The sequence below is a fragment of the Phacochoerus africanus genome, chromosome 12 (assembly GCF_016906955.1).
Source record: "Phacochoerus africanus isolate WHEZ1 chromosome 12, ROS_Pafr_v1, whole genome shotgun sequence".
Classification (NCBI taxonomy): domain Eukaryota; kingdom Metazoa; phylum Chordata; class Mammalia; order Artiodactyla; family Suidae; genus Phacochoerus; species Phacochoerus africanus.
This window is the reverse complement of record NC_062555.1, coordinates 29,630,997-29,658,549: the sequence shown is the minus strand read 5'-3', so window position 1 is coordinate 29,658,549 and position 27,553 is coordinate 29,630,997. Positions and strand designations below refer to the sequence as shown.

Sequence of the window (27,553 nt, the reverse complement as noted above, 5' to 3'; positions counted from 1 at the left end):
GATCAGATCACACAGGGGTCTTTGGCAGCTAGTGTTTAACGGTGTTTTTTTTTTAAACAGTCCTCCTGACATCTAAGTTCCTCTTCACCCTACCCCACAGTCTTCAAGGAGAACTGACAACCCCTCAAAATGCTGTATACTCTTCCTATGGCTTCATGTACCATTAGTACACCAAGACTTTCTTCTGGGTACCTGTATCTCAGAGTTTGAGGAGGATAACTGGACCCACAAGAAGTTTAATGACAGGAGCACAAGTTAACAAATTCTATTTAATTAAATTAATTAATTTGGCCACAGTGTGCAGAGGCTCAGTTTTTAGACCGGGGACTCAATCTTGGCGAAGGTGCCGAGTCCTAACCACTAGACCACGAGGGAACTCCCTAAATCTATTTTTTCAGCTGGTATCAACCTATAAAACGGTGAGCTGCTTAATGTACACTGTGGTGACCTGACATATATACTCATCGTGAAAGAGTTTCCCTCATCTGGTTTATTAACACATCTATCACCTCAGATTCACCTTTGGGGGGGGCGGTGAGAACACAATTTCTACCTTCAATTATACAACACGGGGTCATCAACTCTAGTGACTGTGTTTTATTAGACCCGCAGACCTTCTTCACCTTACGGGTGAAGAGTGTGCACCCTCTCACTGATTTCTCCATATCCCCCCCCCCGCCCCCGCCCCCAGCCTCCACTCTTCTCTCGTCCTCTATGGGTGTGACTTCCTTCAAGAGCCCCCGTGTCAGGGATCCCAGGCAGTGCCTGACTTTCTCTGCGTGGCCCACTGCCCTCAGCACGACGCCCTCCAGCTCCAGCCCTGGTCTGCCCGGCAGGCTCTCCTCCTCCGTCCATCAAGGCTCAGCACCAGCCCACTGACTGTACACCTGCTCCTCACCCCTTCATCCAGAGGCACTCAGGCTGTTTCACATCCTGGCTACTGTGAATCACGCGGCAGTAACACGGGGGTGCATGAGTCTCCCCGAGGTCGTTTTCATCTCCTTTGGCTACACACCCAGACTTGGAACTGGTGGATCTAACGACTTGTTTGTAATCCCTTGAGGACCCTCGGCACTGTTATCCGCAGTGGCTGCAGCAGGTTCCGTTCCCACCAGCAGTGCCCAATGGCTCCCTTTAAGCTGCGTCTTTGCCAACATTCATTATTTCTTGTCCTTTTGATGTCAACCATTTTAACAGGTGTGAAGAGATTTCTTGTTTGATTTTCATTTTCCTGATGATTAGGGATGCTGAGCACCCTTTCTAGACCTATTGGCCACCTGTAGGTTTGCTTTAGAAAAGTGTCTTTTCCTAGTCATCTGCCATTTTTTAATCCGATTATTAAATTTGCTATTGAGTTGTATGAGTCTGTCATATATTTTTGATATTAATTAATGGTTTACAAATATTTTCTCCTACTCAGTAGGTTGTTTTTTCATTTGGCTGATGGTTTCTTTTGCTGTGCTTTTTTATAGAAATCCCCCCACCCCACCCCACCGCCTTTTTCTTTCTTTTGTTGCTCCTCTTCTTGATGTCAAATCCGAAAAACCACTGCCAAGACCAATGTTAAGAAACTTAACTTCTATGTTTTCTTCCAGGAGCCTTACGGTTTCAGGTCTCATGTTCAAGTCTTTAATTTATTTTGAGTTGACTTCCGTACAAGATGAGTTTTCCCAACCCCATCATTGAAAAGACTGTCATTTCCCTGTGGCATATTCCAGGCTCCTTTGTCTTAAACTAACTGACTATGTAAATGTGGGTTTATTGCTGGGGTCTCTATTCTGCAACGTTGATCTTTGTATCTGTTTTTAATGCCAACACCATACTGCTTTGATTACTGCAGCTTCGTAATACAGTTTAAAAGCAGGAAGTGTGACGCTACCAGCTTTGTTCTTCTTTCTAGAGATTGCTTTGGCTGTTCAGCATCTCTTTTGATCCTACGCCTATTTTAGGATTGCCTGTTCTCTTTCTGTGCAAAATGCCACTGGAATTTTGATGAGGATTGTGCTGAATCTATAGATTGCTCTGGGAAGTATGGACCTTTTATTAACATTCATCATTCCAATCCATGAGCACAAAACATCTATTTGCATCATCTTCAGCTTCTTTCCTCAATGTCTTACAGTTTTCTGTATACAGATCTTTTACCACCTCGATTAAATTTATTCTTAGGTATTTTATTGTTCTTGATGTAATTGTAACTGAGATGGTGTTTTAAATTGCCCTTTCTGATAGTTTACTATTACGTCTTTTCTTTTCTAGTTGCTATGGCTGGGACTTTCAGAACTACGTTGAACAGGAATGGTGAGAGCGGGCACCCCTGTTGTTTTTCTTTTTTGGCTGCTCTGTGGCACATGGAGTTCCTGGGCCAAGGATCAGATCTAAGTTGCAGTTGTGACCTAAGTTGCAGCTGCAGCAATGCTAGATCCTTAACCCACTGTGCCAGGCCAGGAATTGAACCTGTATCCTAGTGCTCCCAAGATGCCACCAATCCTGTTGTGCCACAGCAGGAATTCCTTTTTTTATTCTGTTTTAAACTTCTTTGGGGGCCATACCCAGGTACTGAATCTGAGCTGCAGTTGCAACCTACCCTGAAGGTTCGGCAACATTGGATCCTTAACCCACTGCTGCTGGGTAAGGGATCAAACCTGTGCCTCAGTGGTGACCTGAGCTGCTCCAGAGAGTGTGCCACAGTGGGAACTCCATCCTTGTCTTGTTCTTGATCTCAGAGGAAAATCTTTCAGCCTTTCCCTGTTGAGTATGTTGGCTGGGGGTCATCAATATGGCCTCTACTGTGATAGGCTCTTTTTACACCCACTTCATGGAAAACTTTTTGTCATGAATGGGTATTAAATCTTGTCAAATGCTTTCTCTGCATCTATTGAGGTACTCATATGATTTTTCCTTTTCATTCTATTAACTGGTGAATTACATTAATTCATTTCTGTATGTTGAGTCATCTGTGCCTCCCAGGGATAAATCCCACTTGATCATGGTGTGTGTTCCTTTCACTGTCCTGCTAAATTCAGTTTGCTAGAACTGTGTTAAGAATTTTGCATCTAGAGTCATTAAGCATATTAGCCTGTAGTTTTCTTTTCCTGTAATATTCTTGTGTGTTATTATCAGGGTACTACTGACCCAGTAAAATGAGTTTGGAAATATTCCCTCCTCTTAAGTTTTTTGGGAAGAATTTGAGTAGCACTGGTATTAATTCTTATTCAAATGTTTGGTAGAATTTACCAGTGAATCTATCTGGTCCTGGGCTTTTCTCTTACAGAAGGTGTTTTTGTTTTTGTTTTTGTTTTTTTTTAGGGCCGTGCACACGGCACATGGAAGCTCCCTGGCTAGCGGTCAATTTGGATGCAGCCACCAACCTATGCCATAGCCACACCAAATCCGAGCTGCATCTGCGACCTATGCTGTGGCTTGTAGCAATGCCAGATCCTTAACCCACTGAGTAAGGCCAGGTATCAAACCTGCATCCTCATGGACTAGTTGGGTTCTTAACCTGCGAAGCCACAATGGGAACTCTTCTTATGGAAGATTTTTGTCTGCTCATTCAATGTCCTTATTAGTTATTAATCTGTTCAGGTTTCTAATTTCTTCATGATTCAGTTTTGGCAGGCTGTATGTTCCTAGGGATTAGTGCATTTCTTCTAGGGTGTCAAATTTATTGGCACACACTTGTTCATGGCAGATTTAGGATACTTTGTATTTCTGTGGTATCATGTGTGAAGTCTCCTCTTTCATTTCCAATTTTGTATTTGAGTTTTCTCTTTTTGTCTTTCTAGTCTAGCTAAAGTTGGTCAATTTTGTTTATTTTTTTAAAAAACTAGCAGCTAGTTTCATTAAACTTTTCTCGTCTCTACTAGTTTATTTTGTTTCTGCTCAGATCTTCCTATTGCTACCTTTGGGCTTAGTTGTTCTTTTTCTAGTTCTTGAGGAATAAATTTGGGTTGTTTGAAATCTTTCTTTTCTTTTGTTCTTTTGTCAGCTGCACCTGTGGCATATGGAAGTTCCCAGGTCAGGGACTGAATGCAAGTTGCGTCTGTGACCTACGACACAGCTGTGGCAATGTCGCATCCTCAACCTGCTGTGCCAGGCCAGGGACTGATCTGGCACTGCCAAAGAGACGAGCTGGATCATTAACCCACTGTGCCACAGCAGGAACTCCTCTTTTTCTTATATATATGTTTTCGTCTATAAACTCTTCTTAGAACTCCGTTTGCTACAATCCCTTAAATCCCCCCTCCCTCTTTTTTGGCTGTCCTTTGGCATATGGAGTTCCTGGGCCAGGGAACAGATCTGAGCTACAGCTGCCACCTACATGGTGGCAATGCCAGATCCTTTAACCCAGTGTGCTGGGCCAGGGATCAAACCTGCATCCTGGCACTTCAAAGATGCCACCAATCCTGCTTCGCTACAGTGGGAACTCTGGCCCCACCCATACGTTTTGGTGTGTTCTATTTTCATTTTCATATGTTTCAAGACATTTTTATTTTCATTTTTTTTGTCTCTTTAGGGCCACACCTGTGGGATATTTAAGTTCCCAGGCCAGGGGTAGAATTGGAGCTCCAGATGCTGGCCTACGCCACAGCCACAGCAACATGGGATCTGAGCCACGTCAGCGACCTACACTGCAGCTCAAGGCAATGCCAGATCCTTAACCCACTAAGTGAGGCCAGGGATGGAACCCATGTCCTCATGGATCCTAGTCTGGTTCATTACCATTGAGCCATGATGGGAACTCCCTGTTTCAAGACATTTTTAGATTTCTCTTTGGATTTCTTCTTTTACCCACTGGTTGTTCAGGGTGTGCTATTTAATTTCCACACATAGTGTGATTTTTCCAGTTTTTCTACTGTACCTGATTTCTAGTTTCATCCCAATATGGTCAGAAAAGATTTTATTTTATTTATTTTTTTGTCTTTTTGCCATTTCTTGGGCCGCTCCTGCGGCATATGGGAGGTTCCCAGGCTAGGGGTCTAATTGGAGCTGTAGCTGCCAGCCTACTCCAGAGCCACAGCAACGCGGGATTCAAGCCGCGTCTGTGACCTACACCACAGCTCACAGCAACACCAGATCCTTAACCCACTGAGCAAGGGCAGGGATTGAACCCGCAACCTCATGGTTCCTAGTCGGATTCGTTAACCACTGTGCCATGACGGGAACTCCCCTTGGTATGATTTTAGTCTTCTTAAATTCACTAATGCTTTCTGCTTGCTTTATAACCAGCCCTGGTGAATGTTTCATGTATGCTTGGGAAGGATGGGTGTTCTGCTGCTATTGGAGAAAATGTTCTCTATGTCTATTGGGTTCATTTGGTTCCAAAGTATAGTTTAGGTCCAACGTTTCCTTATTGATTTTCTGTTTGGATGAGCTATCTATTACTGAAAGTGCGGTAAAAGTTTCCTACTGTTATTGTATTGTTGTCTCTTTTTCCTTTCAGATATTCATATTTGATTATATTCAGGTGCTCTGATGACAGGTGCACATATATTTATTTATTTATTTGCCTGTGGCATACGGAAGTTCCCAGGCTAGGGGTCAAATCGGAGCTGTAGCTGCCAGCCTATGCCACAGCTCACAGCAACACGGGATCTGAGCTGTGTCTGAGACCCACACCACAGCTCACGGCAATGCTGGATCCTTAACCCACTGAGTGAGGCCAGGGATCAAACCTGTATTCTCATGGATACTACTTGGGCTTGTGAACTGCTGAGCCATGATGGGAACTCCAATATATTTATAACTATTATATCTTTTTAATGAATTAATCCCCTTATCATAATAATGTTTGTTTCTCATTAAAATTTCTGAATTAAAGCCTATTTCGTCTGATAAAAGCATAGCTATCCTCACTCTCTTTTGGTTTCTACTTACGTGGAATATCTTTTCCCATCTCTTCACTCTGAACCTAAGTGTGTCCTAAAACCTGTAGTCTCCTGCAGGCAGCACAGATCGGGGTCTTTTTCAAAGAATTTAAAATCCTTTCGGTTACTCTTTTAACTGGAGAATTTAATCCACTTATATTTAAAGCAATTTTTGATGGGTCAGCTCACTTTATTAGGGCCATTTATTAACTGCTTTCTGGCTCTTTGGAGCCCCTTGTTCCTCCCTTTCTGTCTTCCGCTGTGAACTGGGACTTTCCAGGGTGGAATACTCTCACTCCTTTCTCTTTCGTGTGTCTGTCATCGATTTTTGCTTTGCAGCTACTGTAAAATAATTTGGATATAATAGTCTATTTCCTGCTGACAACTTAACTTTGACTGCATACAAAAACTCTACCCCTTCATTCTCTTCCTTTAATGTTTCTGATGTCATGACTTCACTCTTTTTATACTGTGTATACATTATAATAATCACAAATTATTTAGCTAGTTTTTTTTTTTAACACTTTCATCCTTCAAACTTTATCCTGGAGTTAGATGGTTGGCACACCACCAGATTACAGCACTGAGTATTATGAATTGATTACATTCTTACCTGTACCAGTGTGTGGCACATATTCAGGTTATTAATAAGCGTCATTTCGGAGTTCCCGTTGTGGCGCAGCAGAAACAAATCCAGCCAGGAACCATGAGGTTGCGGCTTCAATCCCTGGCCTCGCTCAGTGCGTTAAGGATCTGGCGTTGCCATGAGCTGTGGTGTAGGTCACAGACGTGGGTTGGATCTGGCGTTGCTGTGGCTGTGGCGGAGGCTGGTGGCTACAGCTCCAATTCGACCCCTAGCCTGGGAACCTCCACATGCCACGGGTGTGGCCCTAAAAAGACAAAAAGACAAAAAAAAAATAAATAAATTTAAAAAAAGACAAAAAAACCCCCAATGTCCTCTCATTTCAGCTGGAAGAACTCCGTTTGGCATCTCTTATAAGGCAGGTCTAGTGCTGAAGAACTCCTTCAGCTTTGTCTGGGAAAATCTTTATCTTGTCCTCTTCTGAAGGACAACTGTGCTGCACAAAGTACTCTTGGTTGGCAGTTTTTTCTTCCAGCAAAGTGTCCGCTAAGAAATCTGCTGGTGGCCTCATGACAGAAAGTCCCCGCCCCCTGCCCCGTGCTGCCTTTAAAACTCTCTTATTTTAGGTACGTTTTATTTCTTTAAAAAGCCTTCTGCCCCTCTCCTCTTCTCCTAGGACTTCAACAATTTGTAGACTGTGTCTCCTAGTGGGTATCCCATAGGTGTTCACCTCTTCTTCATTCTTTCTCAGCCATTGATCTCTGTCCTCCTCTGACTGGATAATTTCAAGGGTCCTAATCTTCACATTTCACACTCTTCCCTCTGCTCAGCCCATTCTGCCACTGATGGTCTCTACAGCATTTTCCACTTCATTCTCCATCCTCCAGCTCCAGAACGCTTTTGGCTCTTTTTACATTTTTCTCTCTCCACTGACCTTCTCATTTTGTTTGTCTTTCTGGGCTTTCTTGTAGCTCATGGAGCTCCTTAAAACGGCCGGCCGTTTGGAATTCTTTGTTGGGGAAAACACAGATCTCCTGACTTTGGAGCTGGTTCCTAGAAAATCATCTTTTTTTTTTTTTTGTGATGTCACACTTCCCTGATGTTTCATGTTCCTTTAATGTTCTGCATCACTGTCTGCACATCTGAGGTGGCAGTCACCTCCTCCCGTCTGTACTGGCCAACCTCTTCAAAGTGTCCGATCTTGGACTGTTTTTGTTCCAGTGGTTGCTGGAACTTCTCCACTTGACCCTGCACTTTGACAAAGCCTCTCTCATCCATGTAGTCTCAGGGTCTCCTGGACCACAGCTGAGAGGGCTGGAGCTAGCTCATGGGCCATTTCGAGATCCACAGCTGGGGCTCGGGTCTGTGCTCCCATTGCCTGGCACACAGGGGTGATACCTGCCCAGGGGTGAGAGCCCCTGAATCCCTGGGTGTGCAGTACTGTGACAGAACCAAAGCCAAACAGGCTATAGCCAGGACTACGGTTGGCAAGTCAGCCACGGGGATGTGGGCCTGTCTTCTTGAAACAGTTCTCCTTGTTCCTGGATGGCACTGGGTGTGACAATCTCCTCTTTCTTACAGACCCCAAATTGTTGAAGGAGGGATAAGAGTGAGGGACATCTTATTCAGACATCCTGCGGACATCACCCTCCCAGACGCTTTCTAAAAATACGTAACAATGCCTGGCATCTCAGCCTCTGCTTCAAAAGGTAAGAAGGTAGCATAGACAGGTGGAAGATGAACTCTGTTTTTAGTGTTTTTGGCAATTTGGGGGGACTCAACTGAGTCCCCTAGGTTTGGACGTAACATACTCCTTAAAACAACAATGCTCCCTTTGCTCTGGGAAGGAATCTAAACAACCGGGTGAGCCACTACTACACTACTTGTGAAAAAAAGAGGTAAAAGTGGGAAATTAATGGCAGTGTTTCCAGGTCACATCATCCTAAATTTGGTTTGCAACACAGAAGCACTCAGTCAACCAAATGACCTGAGCTCTACCCCTGCTTCTCTGATTCACTGCTGTGCAAGCCCTAGGCAAGTTACTACCCCTCGGAGCCTCAGGTTCCACATCTTTGTAAGAAAGGTGGTTGGCCTCCATGATTCCAGAGCTGGAGTGAATCTAAACGGAATGAGGAGTGAAAGGGGACAGGACACATCTGGGACTCGCAGAAGCCATGTTCCTGGAATGGTCTCTTTCCCTGTCCTTTCAACATCTGTTCTGCAGATCTTTTTTTTTTTTTTTGTCTTTTCCTAGGGCCGCTCCCACAGCATATGGAGGTTCCCAGGCTAGGGGTTGAATTGGAGCTGCAGCCGCCGGCCTACACCACAGCCACAGCAACGTGGGATCCAAGCTGCGTCTGCAACTTACACCACAGCTCACGGCAATGCTGGATCCTTAACCCACTGAGCAAGGCCAGGGATCGAACCTGCAACCTTGTGGTTCCTAGTTGGATTCGTTAACCACTGCGCCACGACAGGAACTCCTGTTCTGCAGATCTTTATCAGAAATTTCCAAGCACCATAATCCACTGGATAGCTGCTGTCTGGGACTTCTATTTTGAGTAGTTTTCTCTTAAAATAGTTCTTTTTTTTTTTTTGTCTTTTTGCTATTTCTTTGGGCTGCTCCCGCAGCATATGGAGGTTCCCAGGCTAGGGGTCGAATCAGAGCTGTAGCCACTGGCCTACACCAGAGCCACAGCAACGCAGGATCTGAGCCGCGTCTGTGACGTACACCACAGCTCACGGCAACGCCGGATCGTTAACCCACTGAGCAAGAGCAGGGATCGAACCCAAAACCTCATGGTTCCTAGTCGGATTCATTGACCACTGCGCCACGACAGGAACTCCTAAAATAGTTCTTATTGTCCTAAGGTGTAGTACTCACCCCCAGATGGCTCTCACAGCAGAAATTCGAACTGACGGGGGTTGTGTCTCATGAAGACCACTAACTGTTGCCTGAAGAAACTGCTGGATCAATTCAGGGGACATAGCAACAGTGAACCGACTGGCAGCCCAAAGGGCCCGGCCCAAGAGGAAAGGAGACACTGGGAGGAAGAGACAGCAATTAGGGGCTGGACAATCAAAGCTCCTGCTACTCGCCCACCGACCCCGACTCCTCAGCCTGTGTACTACCTGAGTACCACACAATCCACCCACATGCCCACCCACCCCCACTCCCAGCCTGTGTACTAACTGGGTACCACACAATTCACACAACTTAACAGACAGAAAAAGCATGATCTTAAAAGATAAAAGCGGGCGTGTGACCTACGGCATAGAACATTTCCCAGTACGGCTCTTTGCCGCTGCAAAGTGCATTCAGAATACTCCAGACGAAGAAGCCTCTAAATGACTTCTCCACTACCAGCTGGAGTGTTATAAATTATAATACCACTGCTGGCGTATTATGAATTATAGTTCTGCCACTCCTTTCTTTAAAATGTCAATAACTTCCATAGCCTCGCAAATAAAGCCCACCTTAAACAGCGTGGCATTCAAGACCCCCTAAGATCGGGGACTCTAGCATCACCTCTGATTTCCCTTTACGTTTTCCTTCTAAACTCAGGCACACACCCTCCCCGGGGAGTCGCCATCTGACTCGGTCATTTCCCTGCTTTGTTTATAAGCTAACACATTCAGCTCTCAGTGCATCCCATAACCGATCTCTTGGGCTGAAGTAATCCTGTGTCTTTATTAGCTTTCTAATATTTTATATGTACATACACACACGTGTATACACAGTGTGTGTATATATGCAGATAAACAGGTAGATATCCCAGCTACTGGTGTAAGGATGACTAGGCCCTGCCTCCTAAAAGATGCTTGAGGACAGAGACTATACTTATTCAGCTGTCACAGTGCTTAACTTAGTTACCTGCACAGTAACCATTTAGAACTATTCAACAGAACCTAACAAACTGGGCCGAATAATCACCTCCTAATTCATATAATATAAAATAGCAATTCTCAAAGTATAGAGTCCGGGGACTCCTGAAAGTCATAAAAGTTAAAAAAACTATTTTCACAGCAACATCAAGATGTGATTTGTCTTTTTCACTCTCATTCCTTGCTGAGTACACAGTGGAGTTTTCCCAAGGTTTTATGATGTGTGATAGCATGGCTCTGACAGCTAATGGAACGGCTGCTTGCACTGCTGGTGTTTTGTAGCTTTACAGCTTTAATTTCTTTCTTTCTTTCTTTTTTTCTTTTAGGGCTGCAACTGCGGCACATGGAAGTTTCCAGGCTAAGAGTCCAGTCAGAGCTGTAGCTGCCAGCCTACACCACAGCTCATGACAATGCCAGATCCTTAACCCACTGAGTGAGGCCAGGGATTAAACCTGTGTCCTCATGGATAGTAGCTCGGTTAGCTGCCACTGAGCCATACTGGGAACTCTGACAGCTTTAATTTCTAATACTGTTACCTGTGACTCACCAAAAAATCCCTTTTGGGATCACTGATAGTTTTTTAAAGTGTAAAGGAGTCCTGAGATCAAAAAGTTTGAGCATGACTTGTATAGAAAAGCTTTGCTAGGGCAAATTCTACAGAAGACACATTGATGGGTTTGAGAAACGCCAACACTTTGATACGACAGGCACCGTCCATTAGGTGCCAGGCACTGTGGGGAAAAGAAGGCACCCAACATGATTTCTAGTGTCAGAGTCTTACATCCTAGTAGGAGAAAGAAAACACACTCACCAACTACAACATAATGTAGCACATGATAAATGCAGAGTAAAGAAGAGTATATCCCAGCGCATATGAGCCTGGGATCCTCAACCATTTTAATTCCATGATTTTTTTTTTTCTTTTTGGGGCCATACCCACGGCACATGGAGGTTCCCAGGCTAGGGGTCTAATCGGAGCTGTTGCTGCCAGCCTACACCACAGCCACAGCAACGCCAGATCTGAGCCGCATCTGCCACCTACACCACAGCTCATGGCAACGCTGGATCCTTAACCCACTGAGCGAGGCCAGGGATCAAACCCGAAACCTCATGGTTCCTAGTCGGATTCGTTTCCACCGCGCCAAGATGGGAACACTAAAGCTATTTTTTTTTTTTAATGCTAGTGGCTAACATGGATATGAGAATAGAACACTTAATTTTTAAATTTATTTTTGGCCACGCCTGTGGCACGCAGAAGTTTCCAGGCCAGGGATCAAGCCCAAGCCATAGCAGTGAATCCTTAACCACTGGATCACCAGGGAACTCCTAGAACACTTTAATTAGAAAGAACAGGAGTTCCTACCGTGGTGCAGTAAATTAAGAATCCAACTGCAACAGGCTGGGTCACTAGAGAGGTGTGGGTTTGATCCCTGGCCTGGTACAGTGGGTTAAAGGATTTGGCACTGCCACAGCTGTAGTGTAGTTTGCAGCTACAGCTCAGATTCAATCCCTGGCCCAGGAACTTCCACATGCTGTGGGTGTGGCCATTATAAAAAAAAAAAGAAAGAAAGAATAAATAGTTTTAGAAAAATGACAGGAAGGCAAACAGAAAGGATAAGCCAGACACAGCTGCCTGAGGGTGTCAGGGACTCTGCAAGTCACGCCCAGCAGCCGAATCTGCATTCTGTTCAGATGCCAAAACCCAGCCCTGACTGTGAGTGCAGACAGATTTGGAGGGAGACCTGAAGAGCGGGGAAGAGCTGGAAAGGAGGCAGTCCTGCCCTCCTGGTTGGTGAGGGCTGTGTCTGGAGGGGAAGAATCTTCCCCAAAGGGATACCCATCTACATGGACGACAGAGCCACAGACAGGTCACAGACCCTCCAGAACCTGGCACTGGGCTAACACACACCTGAGAGGTTGAGGTCTGCCAGGACGACGTTGGTCAGGAACCCGTGTATGTGGAAGTTGACCCTGCTGTTTTTCACACTGTCAGTGATGATGGACTTCACTGAGCCGAGCGCGAGCATGCACGCCTCGTGGATCTTCCACCTGTGCAAAGGGTACCACAACCTGGTAAAACAAGCCGCACTGCCCAAAAGATAAACATCTGCGGGGGAAAATTCAGGAAAGGGCGTCTCGGCAGTCTGACCTGAAGGCCATTCAGCTGCTCTTCCAATCCGAAGCTATAGGTGCCAACAGCGTCATTTAATAATAAATTTTTCTAATTAAAAACAAAGCACCAGTCCTTCCTTTCTAGGCTCTTAAAAAAGTGGTAAAATAAAAACATCTTAAGGATGAGAAGAACTGCTTTAAGACAGATGATTCAAAGCAAGGACCTATTTGCCTGAGGCCTGAGGCCCAGAGCGCGTCCCTAGCCTAAGCGCCCGCTGCTCCCTCCTACCAGTGCTCTGTGCCGCTGTTTTTGCTCTGCTCAGCTTCTTGCAGATGCCGTGTGGCTGCAGCAGCCAGGGCTGCCGCACTCTCATTCTGGAAATCAGTGGCCACAGCCTAAGGAGAGACAGGAGGAGCAAAATGTTCTCGTGCAAATTAAATCCACTTTCACTGAAAAGTGCAAATTTAACTGCACACTGAATGGCTCTAATTCTTTCACATGCACATACTCAACCTGACTGAGCCCATTAAAAATACAACCTCTAGGAGTTCCCACTGTGGTTCAACAGAAATGAATCCAACTAGCATCCATGAGAATGTGGGTTCGATCCCTGACCTCACTCAGTGGGTTGAGGATCTGGCGTTGCCGTGAGCTGTGGTGTAGGTTGCAGACGTGGCTCGGATCCCGCGTTGCTGTGGCTGTGGTGTAGGCTGGCAGCTGCAGCTCCGATTCAACCCCTAGCCTGGGAACTTCCATATGCCTTAAGTGTGGCCCTAAAAAGCAAAAAGAACCCCCCAAAAAACAAAACAAACCAAACCAAACCAAAAAAACCCTCCAATTGTACCAAGGTCTCAAGATGAGGACTTCCTACTGTGGCACTGAGGGTTAAAGATGCGTTATCTTCAAGGTGGCTTGGGTTCAATCCCTGGCCCAGGAACTTCAAGATGCTGCAGGTGTGGCTGGAAAAAGAAGCAACAAAAAAAGGTCTTGAGGAGTTCCCATTTGGCTTATTGGGTTAAGAACCCGACTAGCATCCATGAAGATGCAGGTTCAATCCCTGGTCTTGTTCAGTGGGTTAAAGATCTGGCGTTGCTGTGGCTATGGTGTAGGTTGCAGATGCGGTTTCGATTGACCCCTAGCCTGGGAACTTTCATATACCATGGGTAGAGCCATAAAAAGAAAAAAAAAAAGGGAAAAAAAAGGTCTCAAATGAGGAGTTCCCGTTGTGGCGCAGTGGTTAATGAATCCAACTAGGAACCACGAGGTTGCAGGTTCGATCCCTGGCCTTGCTCAGTGGGTTAAGGATCTGGTGTTGCTGTGAGCTGTGGTGTAGGTCGCAGACGCTGCTCGGATCCCATGTTGCTGTGGCTCTGGTGTGGCCGGTGGCTACGGCTCTGATTAAACCCCTAGCCTGGGAATCTCCATATGCCGCAGGAGTGGCCCTAGAAAAGGCAAAAAGACAAACCCCCAAAAAGCAAAAAACAAACCAAAAAATCAAAACAGAATTCCCGAGTCTCAAACGTCTTTCGAGATGCTCTTGTCATCCCCCCAAAGACCAAGATAAAGTCACCCAACAACACCGCTCAGCGTGGGTTCAGTGTCTAGAAAGCAGCAGGGAAGTTCAAGTTTGGGATTACCCGGCGGAAGTAAAGTAAACCTCTCACCAGCAACAGGTCCTGAGCTGCGATCCTAACCGTGTAGGAGAAGGTGTCGTCATCTTCGTCCTCGACGAACTGCTGGGGGTTGGCCGTCCACACTTTAATCTGGAAGGACGACGATGGCGTGAGGTCTCCGTGCGGCTGCCTCTCTGGTGCACACGTGCCCTCCGTGCAGCCACACGTGCCAAGTCCAACCTCCTGTTTTCATCCTGAACAGAACTCTACTCTCTCTGGTGCAGAGAAGCCAAGACTTTACACCAAGGTGAGCGGCCAAGGCCGCTGCTCACCTGCTACTGCGGACGCAGGCCGCCTGCCAGCTGCTACTCTGATGGATCCATGTTCTCAGCACATTGGGTCTGAGGGGGTAATTAAGTCAATTCTTGTGCTATTCAGTTAAGACAGGTCTTATCTTTTCAACGCTCGTTTCCGGTCTAATGATGCACCAGCCAGGGCCATGGTCTGAACTCTGTATTTCACTATTCTCCTTTCAGAGAAAGGACGGGTTCTTCTGGGTATCAGGGTCTTTGCTTAGTGGTCCTAAAACCAGAAGGATTCTGAAAGTTCAATGACCTAATATAGGAGGTGATAAAGCCCATCACCCAGGGATCTGGCAATAACATGGCATCAAAGCTTTCCTACAACTTTCCTACAAGGTCTGTTTCTAGGAATGAATCGCTCTCTTGACCGCAATCTCGCATTTAAGTTGCACTTCCCAGAACGAGCTGCCAAGTGCCTCCCGAAGGCGCTTTACCTGCTCCTCGGTGATCTGCATGTACAGGATGACATAGTAAATCAGCTCGGGCAGGGCTTTCCTAACAGTGCTTTTGAATTTGCTGTTTTCTAGGAGAGCGTGCACAAATTCAAAAATGCTGAAAACGAGATTTTCGAAGCCCAGGACTTCACCTACAGGAAATACACAAGAGAGGAGGTTAATGACCAGAAAGCACAAGGAAGGCACAGAGCCTGGAAATGAACTACGCTGCTCTCTGTAAGTTAATGGATATTGAAAGTACTTGCTAATTATTATTCCCCAGGGAACGGAAGAGAGGGCTGAGGAGTCAAACGAAAGGAACTTGATTTTTCAAGTGAAACAGTAAGACCCGCTGACGATATTTTCTACTCAGAAATCCCATGATTTTGAGATTTATGCAAACGCCTCTGAGAAACAGACCAGCAACTTTCAATTCTGCACTTCCCCACATCAACCACCCTGAAAGGAACCTCAACTGGAACACTCACTCAAGACCGGGAAGCCTCTAAGCTCCTGCCTTTTCTCTGTCTTTCCCTTGCTAGCTCCCTCTGCTCAGAAAGTGGGACGCCAGCTAAGACCAAAGAAACCACATACCGTCCGAATCCACAGGGTCTTCTACTTCCTCTGTGTAATTGACCTCCGTCCTCACATAAGTATGACGCAGAGTAAAGAAACAGAATCTGGAGTCTGCTTTATATATATTCTACAAGGGAACGCTACACACTCCAACGCTAAGAGCAGATACTTTAAAACAGGTGGAAGCACCCAACACCAGCTTCCCAACTACCAGTGGTGGCAGGTCCCTTAAACTTTCTGGAAAGGATATAAAGCCGCGCTTTCCGTTAGGGTGTTCCACACAATAGGCAGAATTTGCTGCATGGAGGCCACCATGTGCTTTGGGAAGTTTTTCACCAGGGCTGTCACTGCCTGAGAAGTTAAAGAGAAAAACCCCGAGAGTCACAAGTGCTATGGAAGAAAAACCACCCACTCGAGGCCCCCCTTCAACTCCAAGCCTCTCCACAGCAGTGTGTGTTTACCTTCAGGACTTCCATCTTAAACCCGCTGTCGGACGTGGGGCCGTCGGGGATCTGGAGGGCCTGGACAAAGGCCTCCGTGAACTGCTGCACCACGGGGAGGATCAGCACCTTGGCGGCACCCTGGGCGGGGGAACCAGAGTTGGCACCGGGCACACCCTCATCAGGGCCTTGGGGGCATGGGTCCACCCCCGAGCTGAGAGCCCACACAGTGGGCAGGTCTCCTCAGGCTCGGGCCCAGGCAAGAGGGCGTGGCCAGCTGCTGGAGGTGGCCCCACGACCCGCTCCCTCACCTGACACCTGCAGGTCCTCACCAGGAGCTTCTCGAAAGCTATTACACGAGAGCCACTTTTCAAAGCTACTTCTGAGCCTCAAGTGTTCACCAGAGGGTGGTAAGAGTAGCAAGTTCTGGGCGACTACTGTGACAAGGATGCAGGATGAGGTGCAAGAAGGATAAGGTTCCAGTGAGAGGAAACTAAACTGTAGCCAAGTAAGCAAGAACTGGAATCAGAACTCTAAAGCACGCATGCTGCAGGCTGCGGCCCACCAGGCGCCGCTGCACCGGGCCTCCAGGCAGGCCACCTGCTCACCTTCTCCAGCTCCTCCATGTTGCAGATCATATGGGCACAAGTGGTGAAGATCTCCACGGCTCGGGACCGGGTTCGAATCCCGTACACCTGGGAAACAAGTTCCAGCACAGCCGTGAGACGGGTGTGTGTGTGTGTGTGTGTGTGTGTCTGTCTGACTAGAAGAAAAATGCTAACTGTGCAATTCTGAAGTGAGAATGGATTCCTGAGAGATGGGAAACGTCATCCACTGACGTCTGGGAGACAGACTTTTGTAATTTAGGGAATAAAAGGCGGCAGGCTGTTAGATTAGAACCTCTTAGATCAGCCTTATCTACAGGTTTCTGCGGGCGAATGGGACTCAAAATATCAAGCTGGGTTCTGCTGGAACCCCACCCCCCCACCCCATGGTCAGTGTATTTCTTGAAAAACACAGCCCTTGGCTGGGGACAGAGAGGAGTAGGAGGGTAAAATGTCACCCCTAATAGGTGTCAGTAACCTGCCGCCTCGATGGGAAAGCGAGGGCCTGTCCGGTCAGCGCAGTGATGGACTGGGAGCCGGGGCGGGGGACTCGGAGAGGCTAAGGCAGCACGAAGGCGGCGGTGCTCAGAGGAGACCTCGAGCTACTGTGCCCTCCCTCAGGGGCAGTCCCCACAGTTACAAGGGAAAGGGCTCCGGGTGAACCCCTCCAGGTCTTTGTCAGCTCGAGCCTTCAGGCTTCGGGATCGGCAGCAAACACAACTGTTTCCCACCAGAGGGGGAGGCTGGCCAGAGCCCAAGTGCCTCCTGCTGTGTGGCAGCGGCGGCCGTGAGGCTGTGCTGCCTACCTCGGCCATGGTGAAGATCTTGTACATCTCTGGGAGAATGACAGGAGCCACGAGGGGCATCTGGGTGTCTGTTACCTCGCGAGTGAATTCTACAAAGAAAAAAGTAGCGCTGTAAAAAAAAATATATTCCTACAGAAAGACGTTAAGTGTGGCAGTTTGCAAACAGACAGCACCCAGGTAAAGACACTGCCTGGGGCCTCACCTGGGGACAGTCTGGCTAATCATGTCAGAAGGGGGAAGACAACAGTATAGGAGCACACAGGAGACGGGGAGCGAAAACCTTCAGGAAATGTTGAAAGAAAATCTGTAGGAATTGTGGCTCAGCAGGTTAAGAACCCGATGTGGTGTCTACGAGGAGGCGGGTTTGGTCCCTGAACTCGCTCCGTGGGTTTAGGATCTGGCGTCGCCGAGGCTGTGGTGTAGGCTGGCAGCTAGTCTGGGAAACTCCATATGCCACTGGTGCGGCCGTAAAAAAACAAAAAGAAAAACCTGTAACAAAACTATGTAAAAACCTTTGCGAGGCCACCTTGGAAATTCTGAATCCATCTCGCCTGTGCCCAGGTATCAACAGCCAGGTGTACCTGGAGGTGTTTCGCCTCTGGGCCCACCTTCAGTACCCGCCCTAGGAGCTGCTCTGATGCAGGTACTAAAATGCATGCAGACTCACTGGGCTCTACCTCCACCTGGACAAGTGCCCCTGCCCTGAGCCCACTGCCAGAGGCCGCTGCTCCCGGAACAAGAAGGGACTTCCACCCCACGAATGTGGCAAAAAGCAACATGCAGTGGAAAGGGACCTGAAGAAGGAGAGGAGGGCATGGCCCTGCTTCGCCTGCACTTCCCAGACCCCTGAGGCTCGGAGAGGGCAAGGGCCCTGGGAGGGCGTTGCTAAGTGCGGAATCCCGCCTGCAGCCCAGAGTCTGCTCACTCCTCTGCTGCCTCGCCCACCGCATGCGCTCCTCTCGGGATCATTCTTGGTGGTCTTCATTTACCAGCACTTTACACGCTTCGGTCCAGACTAAGTGTTCTCAAGTCACCTGGGATACTGGCAAAGTCAGTCTCCAAAGTTCTCTGAGACTGAAGAAAAGCTGGAGCTTGTGGCTTACACATTTCAATCCTGCCTTGGTGCCTGCGTCTCCCGGTTTTTATGTCCTTTACAACATTTCTATAAGACCCTGGGGGACTGCAGGGTCAGGGGAGGGCTCTACAGGTCAGTCCCTACTGCTCAGCGCCACGCTGTCGCCCAGCTCCTGGTAGGCACTCCTGTCACTCAGGACCCAAGGACGAAGCCAGGGAAAGGCTCCTGGTACCTGTCAGCACTCGCATGGCTCCATGGACTGCGTTTAAGTCTCCGCTCACCAGCATCTCCATGAGCAGGTTGAAGAGCTGGGGCCAGGCTTCAGGCCAGTCCCAGTGCGCGATGGCTGACACGGCATAGGCCACACTGGAGCGCACCTTGCTTATCGACTCTCTCAACCCGCTGGGCAGCAGCTCCCGGATGACGATTTTTGCCTGCAGAGGAGAAATGCCCGCCTGCCATTAGAGCAGCCTGCGAGGGACTGAGGAGTCCTGTCTAGTCTCCCTGCTGGCAAAGCAATGCGTAGTCATAACCTACATGGGAAAAAAGAAGGGGTGTGTGTATATGAATGACTGATTCACTGTGCTGTACACGTGGGACTAACACAGCACTGTAAGTCAACCAATAACAGTAAAAAAGAAAGAAAGAGAGAGACATTATGGAGGGCAGTAATGCCTGATGTTTGGTGTTAGAATTTCCATTAAGAAAGGAGATGTTCCCATTGTGGCGCAGCAGTAACAAATCTGACTGGTATCCATGAGGATGTAGGTTCGATCCCTGGACTCACTCAGTGGATCAGGGATCCAGTGTTGCTGAGAGCTGTGGTGTAGGTCGCAGACATGGTTCAGATTCCCCATGGCTGTGGCTGTGGTGTAGGCCGGCAGCTACAGCTCTGACTCGCCCCCTAGCCTGGGAATTTCCATGTGCCGCAGGTATGGCCCTAAAAAGCAAAAAAAAGGAGCTTCTGTTGTGGCTCAGTGGTAACGAACCTGACTAGCATCCATGAGGATGCCTGGCCTTGGTCGGGGGGTTAAGGAACCAGCGTTGCCGTGGTGTAGGTTGCAGATTCAGTTTGCATCTCGAATTGCTATGGCTGTGGTGTAGGCCAGCATTTATAACTCTGATTTGACCCCTAGCCTGGGACTTCCATATGCTGTGGCTGCGGCACTCCCCACCCCGCCCAAAAAAGAAAGCAAAGCAGAGCAACGTGTACAAGGTACTGCATATCTATGGAGAACTCCCAAATATAAACTGCAAGCAGCTCACCCAGACGGCTCACCTTTGATCTCTAAACTCATGCTGTCTATGGCAGGAGCCACCAGCTACACGTGGCCATTTAAATTTAAGTTAATTAAAATTAAAGGGAATTAAAACTTCAGGTCCTCGGCTGCATCAGCCCCAGCGTAAGCACTGCCCACCGTGGTGGCTGGTGGTGACAGGGGCAGCACAGGTGCGCAACAGCCCACCAAGGCAGAGAGTCCCACTGGACGGCGTCACTCCGGACCCCCTACCTCAGAACTTCTTAGGGCCCAGAATGGCTGCACAGCGAGGACTAAATAGAAACATTACTTCAGTTAATCCTCGAACAATTCTTTGAAGCTGGAATTTTAGATACTTAGGAAACTGAAGCTCAGAAGCTAAAATACCTCCCAGCTATTTCCTAGCTGAGAGGCAGCCTGAGATAGGTTCTGACCTCCAGCCCTCTGCCGGGAAAGCCAGCCGCCCAGCCCACCCATCGCCTTTTCCACCCGGTCTCTTGAGAGCGCTTTGCCCGCAAAGAGCGCCAACAGCCCAATCTCCCAAGACGGCCCTCGGACCTCCACGGGTAGGCCATTCGAGTGGCCTCCTTACCCGTTCTGTAGTCTCGGGAGGCCTGAACTTCTCCGACTGGGCACACCAGTGTGTCTCCACGTACTGCTTCAGGATGACAGATGCCAGCTGTGAAGAGAGCAAGCTGAGGAGGCCGGCCAGAGAAAGTCGTTCTTCACCCGTCAAAGCCGTATTCACGGCCTGAGAGCTCCGTGTCAAGTCTATCTAAGCCTGACACCAAGTCCTAAGTTATTCAAACAAAGGGACATCCCCTACAAACCGAGCCCATCGGTCTGGACTTACCTGGCGGATGGCCAGCGCCCCCTGGGGGTCTACGGTCAGTTCTGCCAGGTGCACGCCAAATTCTGAAAGAGAACATTCACTGTGAGTTTAAGAGCAACCGGGAAAGCCACAGCGACTTATCAGGCTCTGACCCTGACAGCAACCAGAAACCGCCCAGAAAGGCTTGGCTCACGGCCGGTTAAGGGACACGGTGGCCTGCAGGGCAGTCCTTGCACCTCCCACTTCCTCCAGCCCCCACATGGCCTCCTTTCCTGCAAAGGTACACCCCTTAGACCAGCAAATGTAACATCTAACTGAAAACCGGTATATCCAACCCCCCTCCCCAAATTAAAGGGCAGATTTCAAGAGGTGCCCAGGCGTATAGCACCAGATAAGAGATGAAAATCTGGCCTGAACAGGCTCAGTCCTAAAACTACGACTCTTATAAGTGAACTGTTTTTAATAAGCAGCTCTTATTCCCAAACTAAAATTTAGATCCTTTGATGCAATCCCTATCAAAATCCCAATGGTGTTTTTGCAGAAATAGAAAAAAAACCCATCCTAAAATTCATATGGAAGCTCAAGGGACCGCAAGGACTCAGACCACCCAATTTCAAAACTTACTACCAATCTAGTCATCAATATAACGTGCTACTGGCATCAAGACAGTCAAAGAGGAAAGAATAGTCTTTTCAACAACTGATGCTGGGACAACTGGATACCCACATGCGGAAAGACTGGACCCCTATCTAATACCATATGTAAAAACTAAAGATCTAAGACCTAAAACAGAAAATGCTTAGGTGAAAACCTAGGCCAAAAGCTTCATGACATTAGGTTTGGCAATAATTTCTTGGATGTGGACACCAAAGGCACAGGCAACAAAAGAAGAATTAGACAAATTGGACTTCAAGAGAATTCTAAAAATCTGTGCATAGGATACTATCAGCCAAGTAAAACGGCTACCCACAGACTGGGAGAAAACGTGCAAATCTCTATGAATATGCGATTTAACATCCAGTCCTATAAAAAATACCCTACCACTCGACAACCAAATGACTCAATGAAATGATGGGCATAAAGTTCAAGTAGACACTTCTCCAACGACATACAAATGGCCAACAGGCACATGAAAAGATGCTCGGCATCACTAATCATCAGGCAGATGAAACCCGAACTGAGACACCACGTCACACCCATTAGGATGGCTACTATCAAAACCCAGAAGGAGTTTCCGTCGTGGCTCAGTGGTTATCGAATCTGACTAGGAACCATGAGGTTGTGGGTTCGATCCCCGGCCTTGTTCAGTGGGTTAAAGATCTGGCGTTGCTGTGAGCTGTGGTGTAGGTTGCAGATGTGGCTCGGATCCCGAGTTGCTGTGGCTCTGGCGTAGGCCGGTGGCTACAGCTCCAATTAGACCCGGCCCAAGAAATGGCAAAAAAAAGACAAAACAAACAAAACAAACCAACCCCCAGAAAACCAGCAATGGCAGGGATGTGGAGAAGTTGGAACTCTTTTTTTTTTTTTTTTTGGTCCCAGGCTAGGAGTCTAATTGGAGCTAGAGCCACTTGCCTACACCACAGCCATAGCCATAGCCATGCCAGATCCAAGCCACGTCTGTGACCTACACCACAGCTCATGCAACACCGGATCCTTAACCCACTGAGCAAGGCCAGGGATCAAACCCACAACCTCATGGTTCCTAGTGGGATACGCTTCCGATGCGCCACAACGGTAACTCCGGATAAGTTGGAACTCTTATGCACTGTTAGTGAGAATGTAAAATGGTAGAGCTTCTGAGAGAACAGTACAGTGGTTCCTTAAGTAGAAGGTAAGTAGAATTATCATATGATCCAGCAAATTCCACTTCTGGGTATATACCCCAAAGAACTGAAAGCGGGGTCTTGTAGAGATATTTGTACACCATGTTCATAGCAGCATTAGTCATACCAGCCACCCAAAGGCCACTGACAGATGACTGGATAAGCGAGATGTGGTATATAAGTACAATGGTAGGTCACTCGGCCTCTAGAGGACAGAAATTCTGTAATATACAATGGCTACAGTGCATGAACCGTGAGGAGAGCGTGCTAAGTGGAATAAGCCGATCACAAAAAGACAAAATCTGTGTGCATACACTTATGTGAGGTACTCAGCGTTGAGTCAAAATCTAACAGACAGAAAGTACAGCGGTGACTGTGAGAGGCTGGTGGGGGGACTGGGGAGGTATTATTTAATGGGTGGAGAGAGATTCGGTCTTACAAGCTGAAATAGGGATGGTCGGTGGTGAAGGCTGTACAACAATATCAATGTATTTAATACCATGAACTGTGTGCACTTAACTTTAAGATGGTAAATTTCATATTAAGTGAATTTCAATAAAAAAAAGAAGTTTCAGTTATATCTAACTTATACTTGCAAAGATGCAAATGATCAAATATTTATTTGCGGAAGGAGAAAGCAGACTGTAAGGCCAAGAGCGCCACGTCTCGCTTTCCAGGCCAGCAACTACCAGCAACAGTGGCTACTGAGTACCTGAGACATGGCTGTGACAACTGCCACATGCTGTGAATGTGAAACACACACCAGACTGCAAACGTAGCATGAAAACAAAACACTGTAAAATAGTTCAGCAAAGCTTACATCGATTATATATCAAAATAATCCATTGCATACATTGGGTTAAGTGACTACAGCATTAAAAATTAATTTTCCTTGTTTCTTTTCACCTTGCTAGAAAATGAAAATGTTCACTTGTGACTCACATTCTACCCTAATGGAGGGCACTTTCTCGAGAATGAACACGGGCTTTCAGAACTGCCTGGTTGTGGCAGGTGCACAGGGCACAACAGGCTCACCATCCCACTTGGAAGCTACAGATCAGTGGGGTTAGAGCCTCAGCTCTGGAATTGCTGTGTCAATCCCTATTCAAATTCCAAAGGCTCCTTCCCCAGAAATAGAACAAACAATCCTAAAATCTGTGTGGAACCATAAAACACCCAAAGAGCCAAAGCAATCCTGAGAAAGAACAAAGCTAGAAGCATCACACTTCCTGATTTTAAACCACATCACAAAACTATAGTAATTAAAACAGTATCGTATCAGCACAGAAACAGACACAGAGATTGATGAAACAGAATAGAGTGCAAAAATAAACCCACACGTTCATGGTCAATTTATTCACAACAAAGGAGCCAAAAGTATACAATGGGGAAAAGACAGTCTCTTCAGTAAATGGTGCTGGGAACACCACTGAGCCACAAAGGGAACTCCCCACAGTATTTTCTTTTTAAGGCACTTTCTCAGTAATTTTTTCATGGACCACTATGATGTGGGTTTTTAATTTCCTGCCAGGAGTACAATTTCTGGATCATCACTATAGGGACAAACTAAAATGAGAACAAGATACTCATAAGCTGTGGAAAAGATACTTAGGTATAAAGTGGGACTTTTTTGAGAAGGGTTTGAAACTTGAGTGGAGACCATAAGCCTAAACAAATCTGAATAACTGCCATCCCAGTGAAAGCACGGATACTGCTGTGGGGTCAACACGGAGGCTCGCAGAGGGAAAAGAAACCGTGCCTTTCCCATCAGTCCACACTGGCACCAATGCAAAGACGTATTACACAGCAAATCCTGCCAGAGTTCAGGGGTCCTTTCTCATCAACCTGAGAACTTCCAACCCACTCATCTCACCTTCTGAGACAGCCCACACTCTGTCTATGGGGTGTGTCTCTCCATGAATAACTCTGCTTTCATTTTACCAAGGCTCACTCTCGAATCCTTTCCTGAGCAAGGCCAAGACCCTCACCTGACGGCCCCATCCCAAGAACTCATCCAAGATCAGGATGTAACCATCCTCTCACGCCCCATTTTCCTGCAACATCTTTACAAAAGAAGAGGAAGAAGGTGATCTCTCTCCCACCTCATTTCTTCTTGGATTATAAAAACGGAGCCTACTTAGTTCTCAGGGCAGAGCCCCGCTGCCTCCTTCACAAGTGTCTGATCGATGTTAATAACTCCACATCTTACCAATCAGAGAGAGAGAGGAAGGAAGGAAGGAAGGAAGGGCTTAGTACGAATCCATTTGTCCCATGTGCGGGCCAGGAGGAGGTAGCCCTCTGGTGAGGATCACAGTACTGGATCTTTGTCTAGCAACCTATCAAAGATCACGCCCCAGCTTCCACCAGTCACTTGCCTCACACATCCCTGAGGCTGCAAAGGACGACGAGAGGAAGAGATCCTCCAAAGATTAAGATCCAAGTGGGGCCCAGAGACCTAAGTCAACCAGGGAATTCATACCTACAATGAGCACTACGCAGTAGCTGTTCTCTGAACATTTATTTCCCCCACACAGGAAAGAAGCAGCTTGGAATTTTGAAACACATGACTCTCTGCTCAAAAGCTTTAATGGGAAGGAAAATCTTCAAAGAATATCATCACCATCCACTAAGGACAAATTTCTAAAACAGAAGGGAAAGCCCCCAAATCCAAAGACAAAGAATTCATTTGCATCAGGTTGTAGGGAGATAGAAGAGAGAGTGTATTGATTATTATTATTATTTTTTGTCTTTTTCTAGGGCTGCACCCGAGGCACATGGAGGTTCCCAGGCTAGGGGTCCAATCGGAGCTGTAGCCACCAGCCTTCACCAGAGCCACAGGCAACTCAGAATCCAAGCTGAGTCTTCGACCTACACCACAACTCACGGCAATGCCGGACCCCAACCCACCGAGCAAGGCCAGGGACCGAGCCCAGCACCTCATGGCTCCCAGTCGGATTCATTAACCACTGAGCCATGACGGGAACTCCTGAATTATTGCTTTATTTAACCTAGTCTGCCTAGACCATTCACCCACTGGAAATACAGGGATATCGGTTGCCATAAAAGAGTCTGATACCATAAAATTTAACTTTATTTTTAGTGAATTTAGTCTTTTTTTCGTCTTTTCTAGCGCCACACCTGCAGCACATGGAGGTTCCCAGGCCAGGGGTTGAATTGGAGCTGTAGCTGCCGGCCTACACCACAGCCACAGCAACGCCAGATCCTTAACTCACTGAGCGAGGCCAGGGATCAAACCCGCAACCTTATGGTTTTCAGTCGGATTCGTTAACCACTGTGCCACAGTGGGAACTCCATCCTGAATTTAATTTTAATTTACTTAAAAGCTCTAAGAAGAATCACTTACAAGGTATGATAGCGGTGGTATGGTGTTGATGGCGAATTCTGTGCTATAAAAACAATGCACAAGATGAAAAGCCAGAAAATACCCTCAAGTTCTCTTACTTTAAATCTGATCAACGCCCTTGCCCTTATCATTGATGACTTCTGTGAAGTAGTAAAAATCCTATTTGCAGATGTTCACTCGACAGAGATCATACAGTATTTTTTTGAAGAAGTATAAATAAGTAATCTGTAAAGAAAAAAGGACCTTCATTTCAGGGTGTGTTGGTGGATTTCTAGTTTTGTTGAAACTAACATCATTTCTTTAGAAAGCAGTAGAAAGAACAGCTGAATCACTTACTTTTGGATGATTACGGCAGGGAAAATACAAAGAAGCACAGATACACTTGGCTTCTTTGTTGTGTCTCCCTTTAAAGGATCAATTCGGCTTAAACTAAGATTCGATCTATGAAGTGAAGCCCAAGAGGGACTACCCCAATCAGGCTGCATGAGGAGCTTTCTAAAGCCCTTTTCGTTAGGAAACTTAATTTCTCTCATCCCTTTCCCCAGGGTGAATAAGGCTGACCCACTCCGTGACTCCGGGCTCTCACTCTGGCTCTCCGTGGTCTGGATTACACCTGCGATCCAATCCTGAGCGGTACCCCCTGACCTCCTTTCTGAGAAACCGTCTCCCCTCTCTCTTAACCATCCCCTCCAGCCTTGTAGTCTCTGCTCCCCTCTCTTGTTTTCCTTGCTCCTCTCTCATTTTGGCTCACTAGGCAAAAAACATTTTGCTGCTAAAACTCAGCTTAGAAGGGACGATCCAAAGGAGAGCATGGAGGGCAGAGGATAAGTTAAGAAATGCATGCTGCTGGTCTACTAGTGGCACAAGAGCCGGCAATGCCTGGACAGCCAGGGAAGCTACAGGAGGAAGAACCAGGCATAGGGACTGCTCTGGGAAGAGGGGGTTCTGAGTGGGGCTCTGGAGAAGCCCCTTTCTCACGGGGGTCGGTAAGCACCACAAAACCACAGCTGAAAAGAAAAAGAAAACTCTGCCACTGGCCTTTGTCCGAGCGTGGCCGCCTTCCGCTGGGCTCAGTGCCCGCCACATGCCCAGGAGCGCGTCTGGATCCTTGAGGGCTCCCTTCGCGGCTGACAGTGCTTACGCTACACTGTAAGAGAGCCAGAAAAGCGCCCATGAGAACCAGGAAGCCAACTTCCAGCCAGCACGCGCATCTCTCTAGGCACCTAAGACGGGGAATCCACACTGACACCTGGGCAGCATGGGACCCTAGGAAAAGCGAGGGAGATAATCCCCCCGCCCCAGCTCACAACAATGGTGGTGGGAGGAAAGCAAAAATGTACGTCCCGTGACATACCTGCTGGGAACAAGACAGGGAAGACTAAGCCAAGGCCAAATGTCTCCATTTCTGGTGACCAAAAGAAACAACTGAAAGAAGACAATGACCCAGGGTCTAAATCTAGTCATCCTGCCATATGAGAAAGTCTATGCTATGCTGGCCTGGAGAAGGAAAGCTTATAAAGGAAAGCAACCCACGACGCCGCTAAGGTGACGCTGCTCAGAGGACAGTAGACAGAGGAGGAAAAAGGAGGAAATAACTTCATTCTAAGATACAAAAAAACTCAAGTGTAAGTACACCAAAAATAAAGAGCTGAAATTCTCAAAAGTCACAATCTTATCCTAAGTCAGACAAAAAAGAGTTGATAGAGCTAAGTAGAGAACATTAGACTTGGATGCACAAGATCTCTGGCAGTTCAAAAACTTCCCTTCTTTTTAAGTACTATGTTCATAAGATACTAGATGTGATCTCACCTGATAAATAAAATGGAATTAGAAGAATACTCTAAAAGATCTAAAAGACTAATTCTTACTTTACTAAAATAGAACCAGATTCCTATTAACCCTGCTGATACAAC

The 27,553-nt window shown here is 47.1% G+C and overlaps 1 protein-coding gene across 3 annotated transcripts in view; it reads right to left on the bottom strand.

Annotated features, from left to right (window-relative positions):
• IPO9 (importin 9) overlaps window positions 1-27,553 on the bottom strand; it is a 40,508-nt gene that overhangs the window by 9,487 nt on the left and 3,468 nt on the right. For 2 of the 3 annotated variants that reach the window (XR_007131151.1, XM_047754572.1), the window contains exons 2-14: window positions 20,475-20,536; window positions 20,214-20,300; window positions 18,595-18,796; window positions 17,288-17,376; window positions 16,485-16,571; window positions 15,898-16,017; window positions 15,687-15,787; window positions 15,455-15,513; window positions 14,861-15,012; window positions 14,116-14,214; window positions 12,740-12,846; window positions 12,248-12,387; window positions 9,338-9,497 (exon numbers count right to left, since the gene is read on the bottom strand). Coding sequence is in view for 2 of the 3 variants with exons in the window: in XM_047754572.1 (XP_047610528.1) it covers window positions 9,338-9,497; window positions 12,248-12,387; window positions 12,740-12,846; window positions 14,116-14,214; window positions 14,861-15,012; window positions 15,455-15,513; window positions 15,687-15,787; window positions 15,898-16,017; window positions 16,485-16,571; window positions 17,288-17,376; window positions 18,595-18,796; window positions 20,214-20,300; window positions 20,475-20,536 (1,465 nt within the window). In the remaining variant the exon portion in view is untranslated. Of the gene's footprint in view, window positions 1-9,337; window positions 9,498-12,247; window positions 12,388-12,739; window positions 12,847-14,115; window positions 14,215-14,860; window positions 15,013-15,454; window positions 15,514-15,686; window positions 15,788-15,897; window positions 16,018-16,484; window positions 16,572-17,287; window positions 17,377-18,594; window positions 18,797-20,213; window positions 20,301-20,474; window positions 20,537-26,678; window positions 26,783-27,553 lie in introns of those variants that run through there. The other variant, XM_047754573.1, reaches the window with a different exon arrangement.